This window comes from Meleagris gallopavo, chromosome 2 (genome assembly GCF_000146605.3).
Source record: "Meleagris gallopavo isolate NT-WF06-2002-E0010 breed Aviagen turkey brand Nicholas breeding stock chromosome 2, Turkey_5.1, whole genome shotgun sequence".
Lineage (NCBI taxonomy): Eukaryota > Metazoa > Chordata > Aves > Galliformes > Phasianidae > Meleagris > Meleagris gallopavo.
Genome location: NC_015012.2, coordinates 50,152,086 through 50,167,780, shown reverse-complemented (window position 1 = coordinate 50,167,780; position 15,695 = coordinate 50,152,086). Strand labels below are relative to the sequence as shown.

Here is a 15,695-nt window from a genome sequence, read left to right as displayed (position 1 = left end):
TTTTTGAGTGTTTACAGTTTGCTGTAGTTCCTAGGGGAAGTTCTTTACTGTGAGAGTGGTGAGGTGCTGGAACAGGCTGCCCATAGAGGCTGTGGATGCCTCATCCCTGGAGGTGTTCAAGGCCAGGTTGGATGGGGCCCTGGGCAGCCTGATCTAGCATTGAATGGGGAGGTTGGTGGCTCTGCCTGGAGCAAGGCGGTTGGAACTTCATGATCCTTGAGGTCCCTTCCAACCCTGGCTATTCTGTGATTCTATGATTTATGATTCCTGAGTTATATCATGAAAATTACTGCCTTTTTGTCATTTTTTTTTTACTTGCTGCAAAAAATGTGATTGGTGGAAGTAATGCTGGTTTCTATTAGAAAACTCCACATTTTTCTAAGATTTAGGAAGAATATGCTCTGGAAGAAGACATGCATTTTTATGCATCTTATGCAGTTGGAAAAAACTTCCCCTCTTCCCAAAGAATCTGTGTAACTGCCTGTGCCTGTTACATGCTTCTTTCTTTCCTACCCCTCACTCGTAAGGGCCATCTAGTACACTTATATGGGAGCTACCCAAAATGTGACGTTTCCACAACACATGTAGGCAGCTGGATGCAGCCATACAGAGATTTTAAAGAACAGCTTTTCATATCACAAGACTTGTGCTTTCAAGTTAAAACAAAAAAAAGGTTTAATATTTACTCACTGAAATGTGCTAAGTAATGGCTCTGGTACACACCTGCAGTTGCAGAAAAGAGCATAAACAACTGGCTCTTGGCCACGGAATCAAATTCTTAAGTGACACAGGAAAAAGTTACAAGTGCATTCTTACTTAAAGGAAATACTAGGATTTCTTAGTACTCTTCAAGCACTTTAGAGAATGCAAATATAAGGAAGAAAATACCTCCAAAAAAAGTTGAATTTTTCTAGCACATCTCTGTCATAACCAAGGACTCGTTAAGCATTTAGTTCATTAACTTTGAAAAGGTACTTGAAACAGAAGGGAACAGTTGACAGAGCAGCTCTTTTTACACTCCCCAATAAAACCTTTGCTCTTCATGAAGTACTGTTCAAACAACACAGTTATTTTGTTCAGAGAAGAAATAGTAAACCATGTCCTACACACAAACTTTTCTGTAAGAGACAGGCTATCATGAATTTTTCCCCAATGTTTTTAATACAGTTTTCAGGCACTATTCTCAGTTCCATTTCAAGATTCCATTGCATTAAGTTGCATACTGGCTATGCTGTTTCCATCAGCACAAGCACAACCTGTAGACATCCAAAACATAGCCCAGACTCTTCATTCTCTTCAGTAATGCTGCTGTTTACAAGCTCTGGTTAAACACTTCAGCTATCCCAGTTATTCTGTTGACCTGTATGCAATCACAGGCTGTTCTTCACCAACATCTATCAACATATCTAACGGCACATGAGGCTTGTCATAGCCAGAAAACTTGGGACAGCTGCTTGGAATGACTGCTTGTCGAATTTCTGTGTCAGAAATCACTGGACCTGAGGAGTTACTACATACATCTGTTTGGCTGCTATCAGAAATGAAATTACTTTCTTTTTCTTTATGATTCTGTTCAACATCAGAAGGTGCTTCTGTATCTTCCCGCACAGAGGTCTCTTCCACTTTGTCTGATGCCTCCAGAGGAGGACCAGAAGATGTTCTTTCACTGAAATTCTCTGGAGTGACAACTTCTTCTTCTGACTCCATATTCAGCAAGGCTTCATCATCATTCATTGATGATGGGACACTCACAGATGGGACTGGCATGACGCTTACTGCACAAATGTCTTTTGCTTCTGATCTTGATTCAAAGCTGTTGTCTGCATTCAGGTTTCTTATCACACTGACCTTAAGTGAGGAAAAAAATACATTACTTTTACTTTCACTTATCTATTAATTCAGTGGTTTTAACTTCTGTTGAAGCTTAGAGCGTTAAAAAAAGAAAAAAAAAAGATACAAGTTTGGAACACAGACTGAATTACAACCAATTCCAGCAGAAATTAGCAAAATGACAATGTGGCAAGGTCAGCAGCCTGTATCTGTGACTCCAGCTGTTTCATTAATGCTTTTATACAACCTTTCCAAAATGCTTTCTACATGCAAGTACGTATGCAAAGACCAAATCCATTTCATGCGTGTAATTTTCACTCATTGTAATTTAAGTCGTTTGAAGTTTAGAGTGGAGAAGAAGAGACAGGGGAAGAAGAAAATGATATAACACTCCTCCTCTTGAATTTGCTGTGGACCTTTACACCCTGTAGCTAATTTGTAATGACTAATATTTGTGGCAAGTGTCTCATCTGGAAGGGGAAAGATCTTTGGAAAGAGATTTTTACAGTGATTTAAGAACCTGCACACATTCCCAATGGCTGCATTTATGCTGAAGACTGCTTGGTTATTTCTCCTGTATCACTAAGCACTGGCTCAATGCTGCAACAGACTTTAAAGCTTCTATTGCAGTAAGAAACATTAAGTTCTTCAACAGCCAGGCTTGAGCTTGCTTTAAATCATTAAGACATCCCTTCAGGCTGTTTAGATTCTCCTGATTTAAGTTATTTTTAACAATATATATGAAGAACAAGGATAAACTTTTAACTGTATAATGTTGCCCTCTAAAGCTACAAGAAAGCACGGAGAGAAAGGGTTACTCAATTCAAAAATCCTTTTCCAAATTTCCTAGTTAGTCGTGTATGTATATTTCAGGCTATAAGCTACTTCTTGCGAGTTAAATTCTTTTTGAGATACAAATGGTCACTGTTTTTTGAGACGACCTAGAGCGTAATTTGACTGAAAAATATAAGTTGAAGAAAAATTGGGAAGAAAGAGATGTAGGTTGGGATTAGAAAAGGGTGAAAAACAGTGCTGTTTCAGTAAAGCTCCTAATAGGCAAAAAGAATCCCCCAATCTGTGTTTGCATAAGAACTGTGAGCACCTTCACAACCAAATGATCAAATCTGACTGCTTTACAAGCATATTCCTTGTTTGGAATACGTGAGACTGTATCTCTACATTCCTACTTGGCATGGTGTGCTGACTTCACTAGAGCTGATACCTTTCCTGCATCTCTCCCTTCAACCTCAAAACTTTCCCCTCAGTTGCCATGATACCCATTTATGGTACTGTGTATGCTGGATCATGCTTGCCCAAGGTTGCCCCAGGAGGTTGTAGATGCCCCATCCCTGGAGGCATTCAAGGCCAGGCTGGATGTGGCTCTAGACAGCCTGGTCTGGTGGTTGGTGACCCTGCCCATGGCAGAGGGGTTGAAACTAGATGATCACTGTGGTCCTTTTCAACCCAGGCCATTCTATGATTCTGTGATTTTCACCCACTTCTGAAGCTTCAGTCCTAAAATACATTAAAAGGGTGCCTTGTACTCTACAAAGGTACTGCATCTCACAGTACTGGCTGGGAATGCCTAGAGAAAGACCCCAAGAATAAAATCAGTGCTTCTGTACAATTACATCTAAGACTTGTGTCTGTGAAAAGGAAACCAGTTCTCTGTCTGTGATACAAGACATTTCTGTTCCATAAAAGAAGGAAGCCATGCAAAGGAAAAACCCTTGTGGACTTCCTGGTAGCAAAGGTTCCTTGAGAGTTACTTAGTCATAGATTTACAACACAATTTAGTAGTTCATGAATTCATTACTAGCTTCAAATAGAAGAACTTACTACAATAACTGTAATGATACTCAAAGCATCTCCAGGAACAAGTGCAATTAAGATCTGGGTTAGTATCTCAAAACCAGTGTTTACCATAAATGAGTTAATATTTTTCCTTTGTGCATACTACCAGTAACAGGCACTGCTATCAGCAGCTTTACTAAGGGCTTGTCCACCTACACATTCCCAGCAACTTTCAGGAGCAGGTTTCCTGGAAGAGCATTTAAGAGATCTATTCCAAATCGTATTAGAACACTGAAATCTACACAGCCCTTGCGTAATTTCACAATGCTGGCTGAATGTGCAATTACGAAACTACGTTGCTGTCCTCTAAGTGTCCACAGGGAAAAAAAATCCTTCACAAATGTTAATGAGCTAACTTCTTTCTTTTAAGACAGTAATTGTTTATGGCAAATATCAATAAGATTTACAGGGACAAGCAATTACGGTTTCTTCAAATTGAAAAATATGTCATGTAATCCTAACAACCAAAAATCCAGTCACAAACTGACACCATTTCTAAGTGTTTTTCTAAGTGTTATGCAAATACAGTGAGAGAACACAACCATGTCATCCCTTCACACTCAGAAAAAGCATCAGCAGCTTGCAGAAAAGTTGACTTAAGCATGAGGTAAAAATGCGTGTTGATGCTTTTTGATGAGGCTTTGCCTTGGGGAGTTAGTGTGTTCTCTTCCTACTAAAACACTTTCCACCATTTAAAGATAAGAGACACTGAATAAAACACAGCAAAGTCGAAGTAAACAAAGATGGCCACAGCTTATCAGTAAGTTAAGGACTGGTTCCTCTTAAAGTGGATAAACTGCTAACATAAATCTTACAGTAAGAGTCTGCTTCCACATGAAGGACAAGTTGGAATGAATGAAGATGACTGGAAGGAAACAGCATCTTGAAATACTCTTTGTGAGGTAACTGGATGAAAACGAATGGTTCTCTCTGCAGCTAGATGGCTGAAACATCAGATTCCTGTCATCCAGCAGTACACCAGCATCATGAATTATTGTTAGGAATCTGTCCCATTGCACTAGATTTATATTTCTTGTGGGGCCCTGTTATGAACAAGGGTGTTTCAAACATTTAAAGTAACACTTTCTCTAATGGTAGTGACCATTTTATGTCTATACCGAAAGACCTGAACGTGACTGACATGGCACTCTTGGGAGGTCCTGAACAGCATCATGACAATGTTATAAAAGCTCTTGTGATCTAAATGACAACGGATTTTCTCCCCTTATTTGCCTGTGAGATCTCAGCAGCTAGGACAGCCTTCTGATGTAGAATTTCAGCCTCCTGAAAGTCACTCAAATGACCTGATTGTATAGCATCTAACAGAAGCAGATCACTGGAAGGCAGCAGATTTACAGTGGGACATCTTGCCTACAGCCCTCCGACACTTGGAAAGACTCATGAGATTTTTCACTCTCAGACAAGATCTATTATTATTTCTATTATTTCTTGCATTAGTTATTCATTAAATTAATAATCTAAGGTATTTAAAATATAATTTTAATTGTACAAAGATAAACCATAAGTTATTAATTACTCATTTTGCATTCCCAATACTATTCATATCTCACGTATTGAAATAATTCTTATGAGTGCTGCAAATCAGACTGTCTGCACAACTCAGTGGACTAGATGACTGCTTAGGACAAAGGGACCTAGTGTAATTTGCTAGGACATCTTAATTTAGTCAGAGCAATGTCACCTGCTAACATTCTATTCCAAACAAAGCAGGCTCCAGGAAGGTAATAGCTACCCTGCATTATGTGTCACTTTAAGAGTCCTGAAGTTGAAGAATGTGGAATGTCTTTTCACTAGAGAAGTCTTTATGAGACTTACTGCCAAGATACAGATTTGATATGATTATCACTTAAGAATTACTACTACCTCACATGACAGTTCTTGAAAATTGTTTCAGTTGCTATTGGTTGTTCAGCTAACAAGACACCATAAGGCAGTAGAATGATACTTGCCAGACATTCACTCTTGCTTGCTATGAAAGCACTGAGGCTTCTACTGCTCTTCAAGCATTCTGCTACAGAGAGCTTTTAAGGTAGAGCCGATCCTCTTCCCTGTAACTGCTCATTGTGAGAACCTATTTCCCCTAGTACTTTTTCCTCTCTTTTTCCACAGTGTTATTACTTCTTTTTTTCCTTCTTACTCTGCACATCACTAAGAACATTGTAATATTCAGCAGTATTACAGTATTATTATGTAATGAAGGAATCTCATGCACATCCAGTGACAGGACAAAAAGCAACGGGCACAAAACTCAAACATATGAAATCCTAACTATCATAAGAAAACAGCCTCCTGCTGCAAAGTTATTAGAACCCTAGACTAGGTTGCCCACACAGGTTGTGGAGTCTTCTTCCTTAGAGATGTTCAAAACCCCAGTGGGTGAAGTCTGGGGCAACCCACTTGAGCAAAAAACAAGACAACCTCAAAAAGTATCTTCTAACCTCAATAATTCTTGTGTCTCTGCTACTACAGTGAATACAAACCTGCCTATGCCCTCACAGATGGTTTTTGGGAACTAAGTTCTCAAAATAGATCAAGTAATGTTACATCAGTTAAACAGTGACCAAAGTCTAATCCTAAAGCCAATGCAGGACAACTGATTGTAGAGGCAATCAGAATCTTAAGTCTGGTATAAATTCTGAACTTCTGTGTGATCATGGCACAAACAACCAAGATGACCATAAAGGTGTTGTTGTTATAAAAAAATAAAAAAATAAAAAAATACCCAGTTTGAGATGACAAATCTGACACAGATAACAAGGCTAAACTTACCAAAGATTTAGGCAGCTTTATGTTTTTCTTCCTTAGCTTCTTGCAGCCATAACGTACTGTCAAAATTAGCCCCATAATCACTACAATTGTAGATACAATTATAGTAATTAATGTACCTAGGAAGGTAGAACAAATTCCATTAAGAAGTTGGGAAAATAAATATTATACCATTTAGGAAAACGTGAATTTATCGATTTATTGCTTTTTTTCCCCCACTCAAGAGAACTTGTAAAACAATACACAAAAATCAATAAAAATTGCAACAAAAGATTTTCGATATATCCAACAGTCATGCTTTTATAGAAGTAAAGGAATTAAATAACTGTTTCTTTTTCCTCCTTAGCAAGTCCATATGGGAACAAACTTTTTTTAAAAAAAGCCAACACATTCTACATGAGATATCCTATTAACTGACATAAGAATTGCTGCACATAATCTTTGTGCAATCAAATTGAAATGTGAAATTTTCCACAATGCAGAATTGTTATCTAAAACTAATAGGGGTCCACTAGTCCAATTTTCCTTAGTCTTCCCCCTCAACTACACTGTTCTTCCTGTGCATAACAAACAAACAAACAAGAAAAGAATACATGACTGATTTTAGAAATTTCCTCTTTTCCCTGATGAAGTTTAGAACCACGATGGAGTAATTAAAAAAAAAAAAAACTAGCCAAACTGTAATAGAGATACAAAATTGAGACACTAACTCCCTTCATTCCCTTTAATTAAGAAAAAAATAGATGATACCTCAATTTTATTACAAATTCAGAGTCACTTCAAGCTCCAGAATGTCCACACGCATTTTCTTCAGTGATATGATTCAGCAAGATGCCATTTATTAGAAGACAGGGTCAGTGTTTCCAAAAGCCATATAACTCAATGAACAACTCATTTGTCATTTGTTAATTACACAAATGATCAGGTGCAAAGAAAATACGTTTTAGGATATCAGCGAGGTTGGAAAAGTACCCAGGAAAATCAAGGTTACTTGAAAATAATACATAATCTTTAAACGCCTTTAGAACTGGGAGAGTGCATTTCGAAAAGAATGATCACGCTTTTCCTTTTTTCATACTCTCCCATAGATATCCAAGTGATCCCATGGCTGCACCACAGCTTCAGCAACTTGCTGTATCAGATCTCTGATCAGACTCAATAGATTCTTTGTACAATTGAAGAGTCTGCTTACTCCAAGCCTGCTCGGGAGGAACCCAAATGCAACTTTCTTCCGACTGGGCACCAACTATCAGATCATCATAAAAATGTCCGTTTGCTGAAACACAGTACATGGAACCTTCAGAAGGAATTGGGATGCTCAGGCTACATTCACTCATCTCACAGTCTGCTACAGTGAAATTTTTTCTGTTCTAAAAGAAAAAAAAAAAATCAAAATAAGGTCCTATCATATCATTTGACTCAATACAAATGTTACAGTATCTTCTAACACTTCTAAAATGGTACAATAACACTATTAGATGTAGCTCCTACAGATACATGCCTTGCCATTTCCTAACAGCTGGAAACTTGAGATACCAATCTGTGAGCCATCCTAAAACCTTCCGCTTGATGAGATTGTGGTGCTTTCATCAACAATTTTCAGACGCATCCAAAACGTGCTCTATCCATATTCCGTACCTTCATCCATAATTCATAGTTACAAAAAGCAACTCTAACCTACGTACTATCATTTTCCCAAAGTTCACCCTCTACGACTCTAAGTAATGTGGTATTGATGCTTTGAAGATTAACCTCGTGAAATGAAAGGTCTATTTAAACAAGTGAAAGGAGCACAAGTGAAATTATCCATGTTTTGGCAGGTATGTAGAAATAATTGTGTGCGATGCGGCATCCTTGTAGTTTGTGTACAGCTACTGCAATTATCTGACTATTGTTAGAAAACATGCAAGTGGACAACTAACATTCAGACCTTTAAATCATCTCTTCCATCACGACCCACATTTCAGAGCTTCAGCATTATTCTGTTACATTCAACTATTTTCTTGGTATCTGTGGGCTGGGTGTGTCACGGAGAGCAAACTCCTTGCTAAGCATTTAAAACACACAAATGTATTTTTATTTTGAATTTAATTTTTCACTTTGAAACTTACCTCAGTTTCTCTATTTCTAAACATCACCAAGTATGAGAGCTGTGAATAAACATCTTCAAGCCAAGGCTGAACCTCCACAGATGGAAATTCAGGATTGTAAATATCAACTATGATTTCAGCACCGTGCCTTGAGAGATTCAGCTTTGGTGGTCCAATTTTTCCTGCAACACATTTTACCTTTGCTATTAGGCCAAAATTTTTAACAGAGTATTGAAAAAAAAAGAAATTCAACAAAACAAGCTAAGTATAGCTAAATTCCTAAAATTCAGTATAGACTCGAGAAGATCAATACATTTATTTTGAATGCTATTAATATCATATAGTTGCAACACTGGGAAATAAGAGGCATTTCATTATGTTAGTGAATCTGCTTCTAAAATGGAACTAACAAATTACCATTATGAAATCCAACTTGTTATCTGGGGCTTTATTGTCCAAGTATCACGTACCAATTGAATACAACTTCTAGATGCCCAAAAGTCCACAGCATCTGAGGGCAATTTCTTACCCTATCCCAGTATCTGTTCCACCAGGCGAATACATAAGAAGCATGCAAGGAATGCACTGTCATCATCACTTCTCTCTGCTTTTAAAGCTTCTAAAAAGATCTTCAAATACACCAGTGACAGGGCAAACAAGTCTCTGCAGAGGCAGTACTACAGAAGTTTCTACTGAACAATCATCATGCTTCGCTCTGCCCTGGGCTCCTGACCTTATGAGACATAATAATACAGCACAAAAGAATACTTCTATTTATTTAAAAAGGGGAAAAAAAGAAAAAGAAAAGCTGGGAGAAAATTTACAAGATTTAGTTTATGATGGAACTTACCATGTCTTTGCAAAACAAACTCATCTGTCTCAACGTACTCAGATTGTTGTGATCCAACAACGGCTTTAATACGAAACCAGTAAGACAGAAAAATTTCCTCTATTTCCTCTGATAGATCGCAAGAAGTAGCTGAGATGTTCACACAAGTTGAGACAGTCGTATAGTTGCCAAGGCTGTAAAAAGATCAAGAAAAAGCTATTAATTATACACCACAGGATAATACTGAACAGTACACTGCCTGTGATAAAATAACAATAGACAAATTTTGGCTCAATTTACACTTAGGAAACCTTCATTCTACAGGACTTCAGGACAAAAAAACAAAACTGTTTCCCCTGGACTGGTTGTTTTTGCCCTTCAAGAAAAAAAGAGGTGCAGGAAATGGCGAAAGAATATGAACTTACTGGTAAGGTTTGACTTCCACAACAAAATGAGGAGTTTCAGACACGGTTGGGTACTGCCAGTGCAAGACAGTTCTGAAATTTCTGGATGTGACTAAAGTCCCTGTTGGTGAAGGCACTGGAAGAAACAAAACAATTGCACTTAGTAAAACATGAGAACTGTCAAATATATTACTTTATTATTTGGAAAAGGCAACATGCTAGAAATGGCTGGAAAAATTAGACTTGAAAATTGGAGATTATTCCTCTAAATGGACCCTGTTTGCCACCAGTACAAACACATTTGAGCCCTGCATGCTGATTTACTTTTTCGTGCAGAGACAGTTTTCTTCTTGTTTGCAACCCAAAACATCAGATAACCCACGCCCACTGAAAACATGTCCACCAGAGAGCACATATCAGGTTCATCATCTGTGCAATGACACAGCTAAGTCAATTACACAGATAAAGCAGGACAGACAGTGCGTGTGTTCTGAAGTTAGAGGAGATTAGCTCAACTCCTGTAGATTTCGTTGCTCTTCAGAACTGAATCAGACAGGTGGGGCTGCGCAGGGATGTTACCAAAGCTGCAAAATCCAGGCTCTGTGTTCCAGAGGGTCCTAATGTCTCCTAATACAGCCTTGCCAAAAGACAACTGGTCTGCTGGGTAAAGCTTGGATTCAAAGTGAACTTCTGACATGGACATTTCTACATCCCCAGCAGTATTTTTTTTATTTTACTTTTTTTTAAGTGTGTGATAATAAAAAGCTACTAGCATTTGTAAGGAATTTGAACACTGAAGTTAGCATGGAGCTCCATGCTCAAGAGATCATTTGAAGTACATTCAATAACATCAGAGGTAAGGTAATAAGTGACAAAAATAAGAAGTAGCACTGATATTTTCCTCATACAGCGAACTTCTGTTCTGAGCACCAACAGCAGCAGGGGCACTGGGGAGCAGCTGCAGGGGAAGGAAAATTACATGACCCTGTGACTATTAAAGGCTGCTACGCGGCATTCAGATGAGGAAAAATGAAGGTTACTCAGCTATTTTAACTGTCACATCTTAGCTTCTCAATTTCTGATTCTCAATGTCCGATTCTGTTGATTTAGCTTTTGTGAGATGATGAAAGATAGCTCATATTTGACCTGCCCGTTCGGAACTTCTCACAAAACGAAGCTCATTTCACTTTGCGATTTATTGAGGGAAAGTAAACAATTTTCATGTCTTGAAAACAAGACCACAAAGACAGCACTTTACAGAAAGTAATACAGAGAGGTTGAGATATGCTATTAACCACGAAGAGGTGATACACGTAATAGACGTCACTCTGCGAACGGTGCTGCGGTTTAGTTCTTTTACAGCGTGTACGAAAGTGGTATTCAGTTATTGGAAAAAAGGAACACAATCATCAATTTCTCAACCACAAGAAAAAAAAGGTGACAAATTGACAGAAGAGGTGTCAAGACACACGAATGCCATATTGCGTCCCAAAATGTAAATACTTGAGGTAGTAACTCTTGTGAAATCTTACTGTTGTGTACTACTGTAAGAATAGAACTGCTTTTAGCAGAAGAGTAGGAAATGAAATTCCAGGAGATATTTGAATCATCAGCAGAAGCTACATGGATTTAGCTGTTCAATTACACAACATTTTGCTTTGTCCTCCCTTATGCTGCACCATATAAGACATTCAAATAGTTCTAGTTCACTCCCAGTTCAAAACGTGGTGATTTCTACCTGCAATGAGCCCTATCCACCTTGACCTCTAATAAAATACAATATTTCAATAAATAGAACAAGGTTTGCCTTGTAGTTAGTAGTAATGTTTGACTGATGTTTTTGAGCACCGTACCATATATTGTGTGCCACTACCGGATTAGTTCTGTGAGCTATTTGGTAGAGCACATAGATAAGTACACTTCTTTGGTAAGCTAGGTTCATTTTACTTTGGAAAACATTTTAAAATACATGTATTATTTCTAGCAGCCTGAAACCTAGCAGTATATACATGCAGTAGGACAAAAGTCTTTCAGTGGCTTTTAATCTCCTCCTATATGCATTTCCTTCCTGTCCGCTACGCAGGTTTGCCAAAGACATAGAAGTCTCCAAAGTTCTAATATTTTAATGAAGATAACTGCACACTTGAGATGATATTTGATTTTATACACAGACACCACAGTACCCATCACATCTGCAGAGGTCTCTGCCACCAACATGGGAATATTAGTTAGTTTGCAGTGTTTATATATGAACAAGTAAGTATCTACGTTGCTCTCTGAGTTATGCATGTTTGTTACGCTGCTTAAACTGATGCTGGTGAGAGTTTGCTGAGATCAGCTTTGTGGTTGCATTCCCACTTCTGTTCTTCTCTGTTAGGTGCTCATCTTCAAAGTCACCCTGAGGTAACACTTGTGCATGCTCTCAGCCTCTTGCTACTCCTATCTTTACTTTCTGACATTTTTCTTTACTCTCAAAATCCAAAGAGATCTAGTTTCTTTTAGTCAGGTTAAAAGAAAAAAATAGATCTCATTGGCTTACCCTCTCCCTTTATTCCATAGACCTAAGGTTCCTTGAATGCATTTTCATAATGCACGTACCTAATTCTATTTCTGTGCAAAATCACGGTTGCTAAAGTCTCTGTTGCTTTTCTGTCAGCCTTTACAAAGTTAAAGATCCATCCTTCTGGGTCGCTGGCTAGGACAACAGTGTGCCCCCTTATGTCAGCCCTGTGCTCCATCTGAGCCTGTACATCCACCTTAACAGCACTCAGAAAGGGTGGCAGCTTTGGTGCCTCCACAAATACAAAAAAAAAAATCTGTTTCTCCTTAGCCCATCAACACTAATGAAGGAGAAGAAAAGGCTAAAAAATCCAGGTAAATCCGCACGACCCCGACAACAGTTCTGCAAGACCACAGTGATCACAGAATCGCCACGGCTTAGGCTGATAAGGACCTCAAAGACCACCCAGTTCCAATCCCCCTGCCGTAGGCAGGGCTGCCAACCACTAAATTAGGTGCTAAATAAGGTTGCCCAGGGCTGCATCCAACCTGGCCCTGAGTGCCTCCAGGCATGGGGCATCCACAACTTCGGTGAGCTGTCCGTGCCAGCACCTCACTGCTTCTTTCTGTGAAAAACTTCCCCAGCATCTAATCCAAATCTCCCCCCCGTGCAAGAAAAAGCAGAAGGTTGCACAAAGGCAACATATACCCTGGGAAATGGACTGGAAGCAGCCTGGAGATGAGATTCTGCACCCTGGCACTAGAGTAACTGTGGCAGGGAGCAGGGCAGGTTGGCAGCAGGCTGCCAAGGTGCAGAGGATGTTGGTCCTGCAACCTGTCTGGGCCACCCCTGGGGTGACAGCAGCCATGTAGCACACACTGTGAGGTGGATGCTCACCTTCACCTGCTTTCATTTACTCCTCTAAAGAAACTCGGGGCATACACCTCAACTGTAACACCACTCCTCTTCCTTGGTGGTATATTCTTAATGAAGTTACTTAAAGTCAGCTTGAATTAGAGCTTGCAACAGCATTTCAGTGCATAAGGTTCTATCAGAAGTTCTTAAATTCAAGAAGGCAAAGACATTCATTTACAGATGAAAAGAGTACAAAGACTGGGGGTAACATTTTAAGTTGTCCCGCAGTGCTTTTAAAATTGTTGTTTATGACTGAAAGCTAATAGAGGTAATATGCTGTATGAACTGGTGTTAGACCTAGATCAATGTCCTAAAGAAAAAAACATAAAAAAACAATCCAGGAAGCTGCACAAGATGAACATCTTAAAAACTGCTTTGACAGTAAAATTGAAATACTGTTTTATATATTCAGCATTGCAGTGGAAATACGAAGTCACGGCTTGAACCAGTGATTGAGCACCTGGTGGGAAGGTAGGGCCAACCCAGAGGAGCTCAGGTGTATGCAGTGCACCTGAGTGACTTGAAGGAGTGAAGCCAGGATCTATCCCTTCCCAGACATCATTTAAGGGCTGGCATTGGAGGCAAGAGCATCTCTTGCTGGAGATCCATGCCTAGCTGAGGCCTTCCACAGGTAAACAGCTCTTCCTTCATTTCTGTGTATGCTGCATTTGGGCTTGTTCTCATTTGCTGTAGCCAAAGACTTTGCCACCCTGCTATTATCATCCCATTACAGCATTACACATGCCCATCTACTTTTTATTTTTATACCTGAGAAATCATTAAAATAGAGCACTATTAGAAAATCTGCAGCTGAGAAGAACTGCTATGACTGCCAGTAATAAGAGCCAAAATAACAAACCAAAAAGATAACCACACGCAGTGGTCAGCCACAAATAGGAGGTATACACGCTGTCTGGAAAACTTGCTTCCAAAGCGCAAAACACACCTGACACTGCATGTAGTCTATGTCTACTGTTGCTACTGTAACATTGATCAGAAGCCTCATTCTGGATACAGAAATTTCTGGATACAGAAATACAAACAGAGCCTACAGAGCCTATGTCCAAGAGCCTTACACTACCGATGAGTCACAGGCAGACAGAAGCTGACATGACAACCCAGCTGCAGGCACGTATCAGCTACTCAGATAACAGCTGCCTGCCTTTTCAAGGAAAAGTTACGTCCTGGAGCAATAGATAACTCACAGAAGGGCACTTCCTCATTGCCTGAAGTATATATATCATATATCACCAAGACACCAAAAGTCCTACTGAGTCTGCAGAAAGTAGTTACTCTATCTTAAAGGAAAACATAAACATGTTTCAGAATTCCCATTCTTCTGCTCATGTTTTTCCAATCTATGTTTCAGAATTCCCATTCTTCTGCTCATGTTTTTCCAATCTAATACAGCACATCTGTTTGCATCTGTGTAATAACAGTTTGTCAGTACAGATACAGCCTGTTTCTTCACTGATCTAATACACAGTGATATCAAAATTCCCTTCATTTTTTTGTTAGCTAAAAAAAATAATTTTTGGTCTCTGGACGGTTCAGTTACTGAAGCTATGGCTAACCTCAGGGCTAGTCATCAGGAAAGCCCCTGCTTGTGTTGCCAAAACATAGCTCAGAAGTATGTGCAGTTCCTTTCAGGGTTTGCTGTGCTCATGTAGAAAGAAAGTGCTCAGTTTTCTCTAGGAAGCTTGATACATATTTCAGCTATCCCACAGCAGCCCCAATGAGGCAAGTATTGTGCTGAGTAAGCCTGGATTTCGGCAAGAGGGTGCCCTGTAGCACGTCAGCAGCCGGCCTGCAAGTCTTACAGTCCCAACACCCAGTGGGTGAGCCCCAGCCATCTTCCCCAGTCCTGCCCAGTGCCATGGCTGCCCACACCCAAGTGCCACGAAGCCCCAGCAGAGCTGCACAGCCATAGAATCCCAAGACCACAAGCACATAAACAACAGCTGTACGATGACCTGCCGGCAGTTACTTTAGGTACATGGATCTCTTTTTGGGGGTGGGGCTTAGCAGAGCACTGCTGCTTTCACCTCATGTGCAGGCATGCTCCTACTTTTAAACTCATGCAAGGAGTGCAATGGAGCTCCGTGCCGTTCTCAATACTTAGAAATAAAGTGCGCCTTCTTCAGACGTGAGCCATGACAACAGACAGCTCTCTCCGGTGGTACTGAACTGTCCCGGATGGAAGCGAAACTCACAGGTCCTACTATTTCTCCGGTCTTTATTTATTTGTCACTGTCCCACCTGCTCAGAGTCCAGGCCGGACGCTGCTGGTGGGCCTGAGCACACCTCCAGCCCCGCGTTTGGCTGGAAGCGCCCCGCGGCCACAGGTCCCTAGGCCCTGCTCGAACTCACAGCCGTGCGCTCCCCACCTTTCATTTAAATTTCCAGCTTGCCTCAACACGAGGAACGCATGTAACCCTGAGCGGACAGCGTGCAGCGGCTGCTGCCGGCCCGGCACTGCTCCGCAC

At 40.0% G+C, this 15,695-nt stretch overlaps 1 protein-coding gene across 1 annotated transcript; it reads right to left on the bottom strand.

Annotated features, from left to right (window-relative positions):
- Window positions 1-246: 246 nt before the first annotated feature.
- On the bottom strand, window positions 247-12,532 carry IFNGR1 (interferon gamma receptor 1). The gene is made up of 7 exons (XM_010707296.2): window positions 12,393-12,532; window positions 9,816-9,986; window positions 9,412-9,584; window positions 8,583-8,743; window positions 7,664-7,841; window positions 6,475-6,590; window positions 247-1,848 (listed from the first exon to the last, which is right to left on the bottom strand). Exons 1-7 carry the CDS (start codon window positions 12,530-12,532, stop codon window positions 1,348-1,350), a joined length of 1,440 nt encoding a protein of 479 aa, XP_010705598.1. The 3' UTR covers window positions 247-1,347.
- Between the last annotated feature and the right edge of the window lie 3,163 nt (window positions 12,533-15,695).

Bases quoted from the DNA above. Each gene is read 5' to 3' on its own strand.
- IFNGR1 (XM_010707296.2), bottom strand. From the start codon at position 12,532: ATGGAGCACAGGGCTGACATAAGGGGGCACACTGTTGTCCTAGCCAGC. The intron at 9,987-12,392 runs GTACGTGCATTA...CAAATAATAAAG, and splicing joins TTGCACAGAAATAGAATTAG to TAATATATTTGACAGTTCTC. The intron at 8,744-9,411 runs GTAAGTTCCATC...AATGTGTTGCAG, and splicing joins GTTTGTTTTGCAAAGACATG to GAAAAATTGGACCACCAAAG.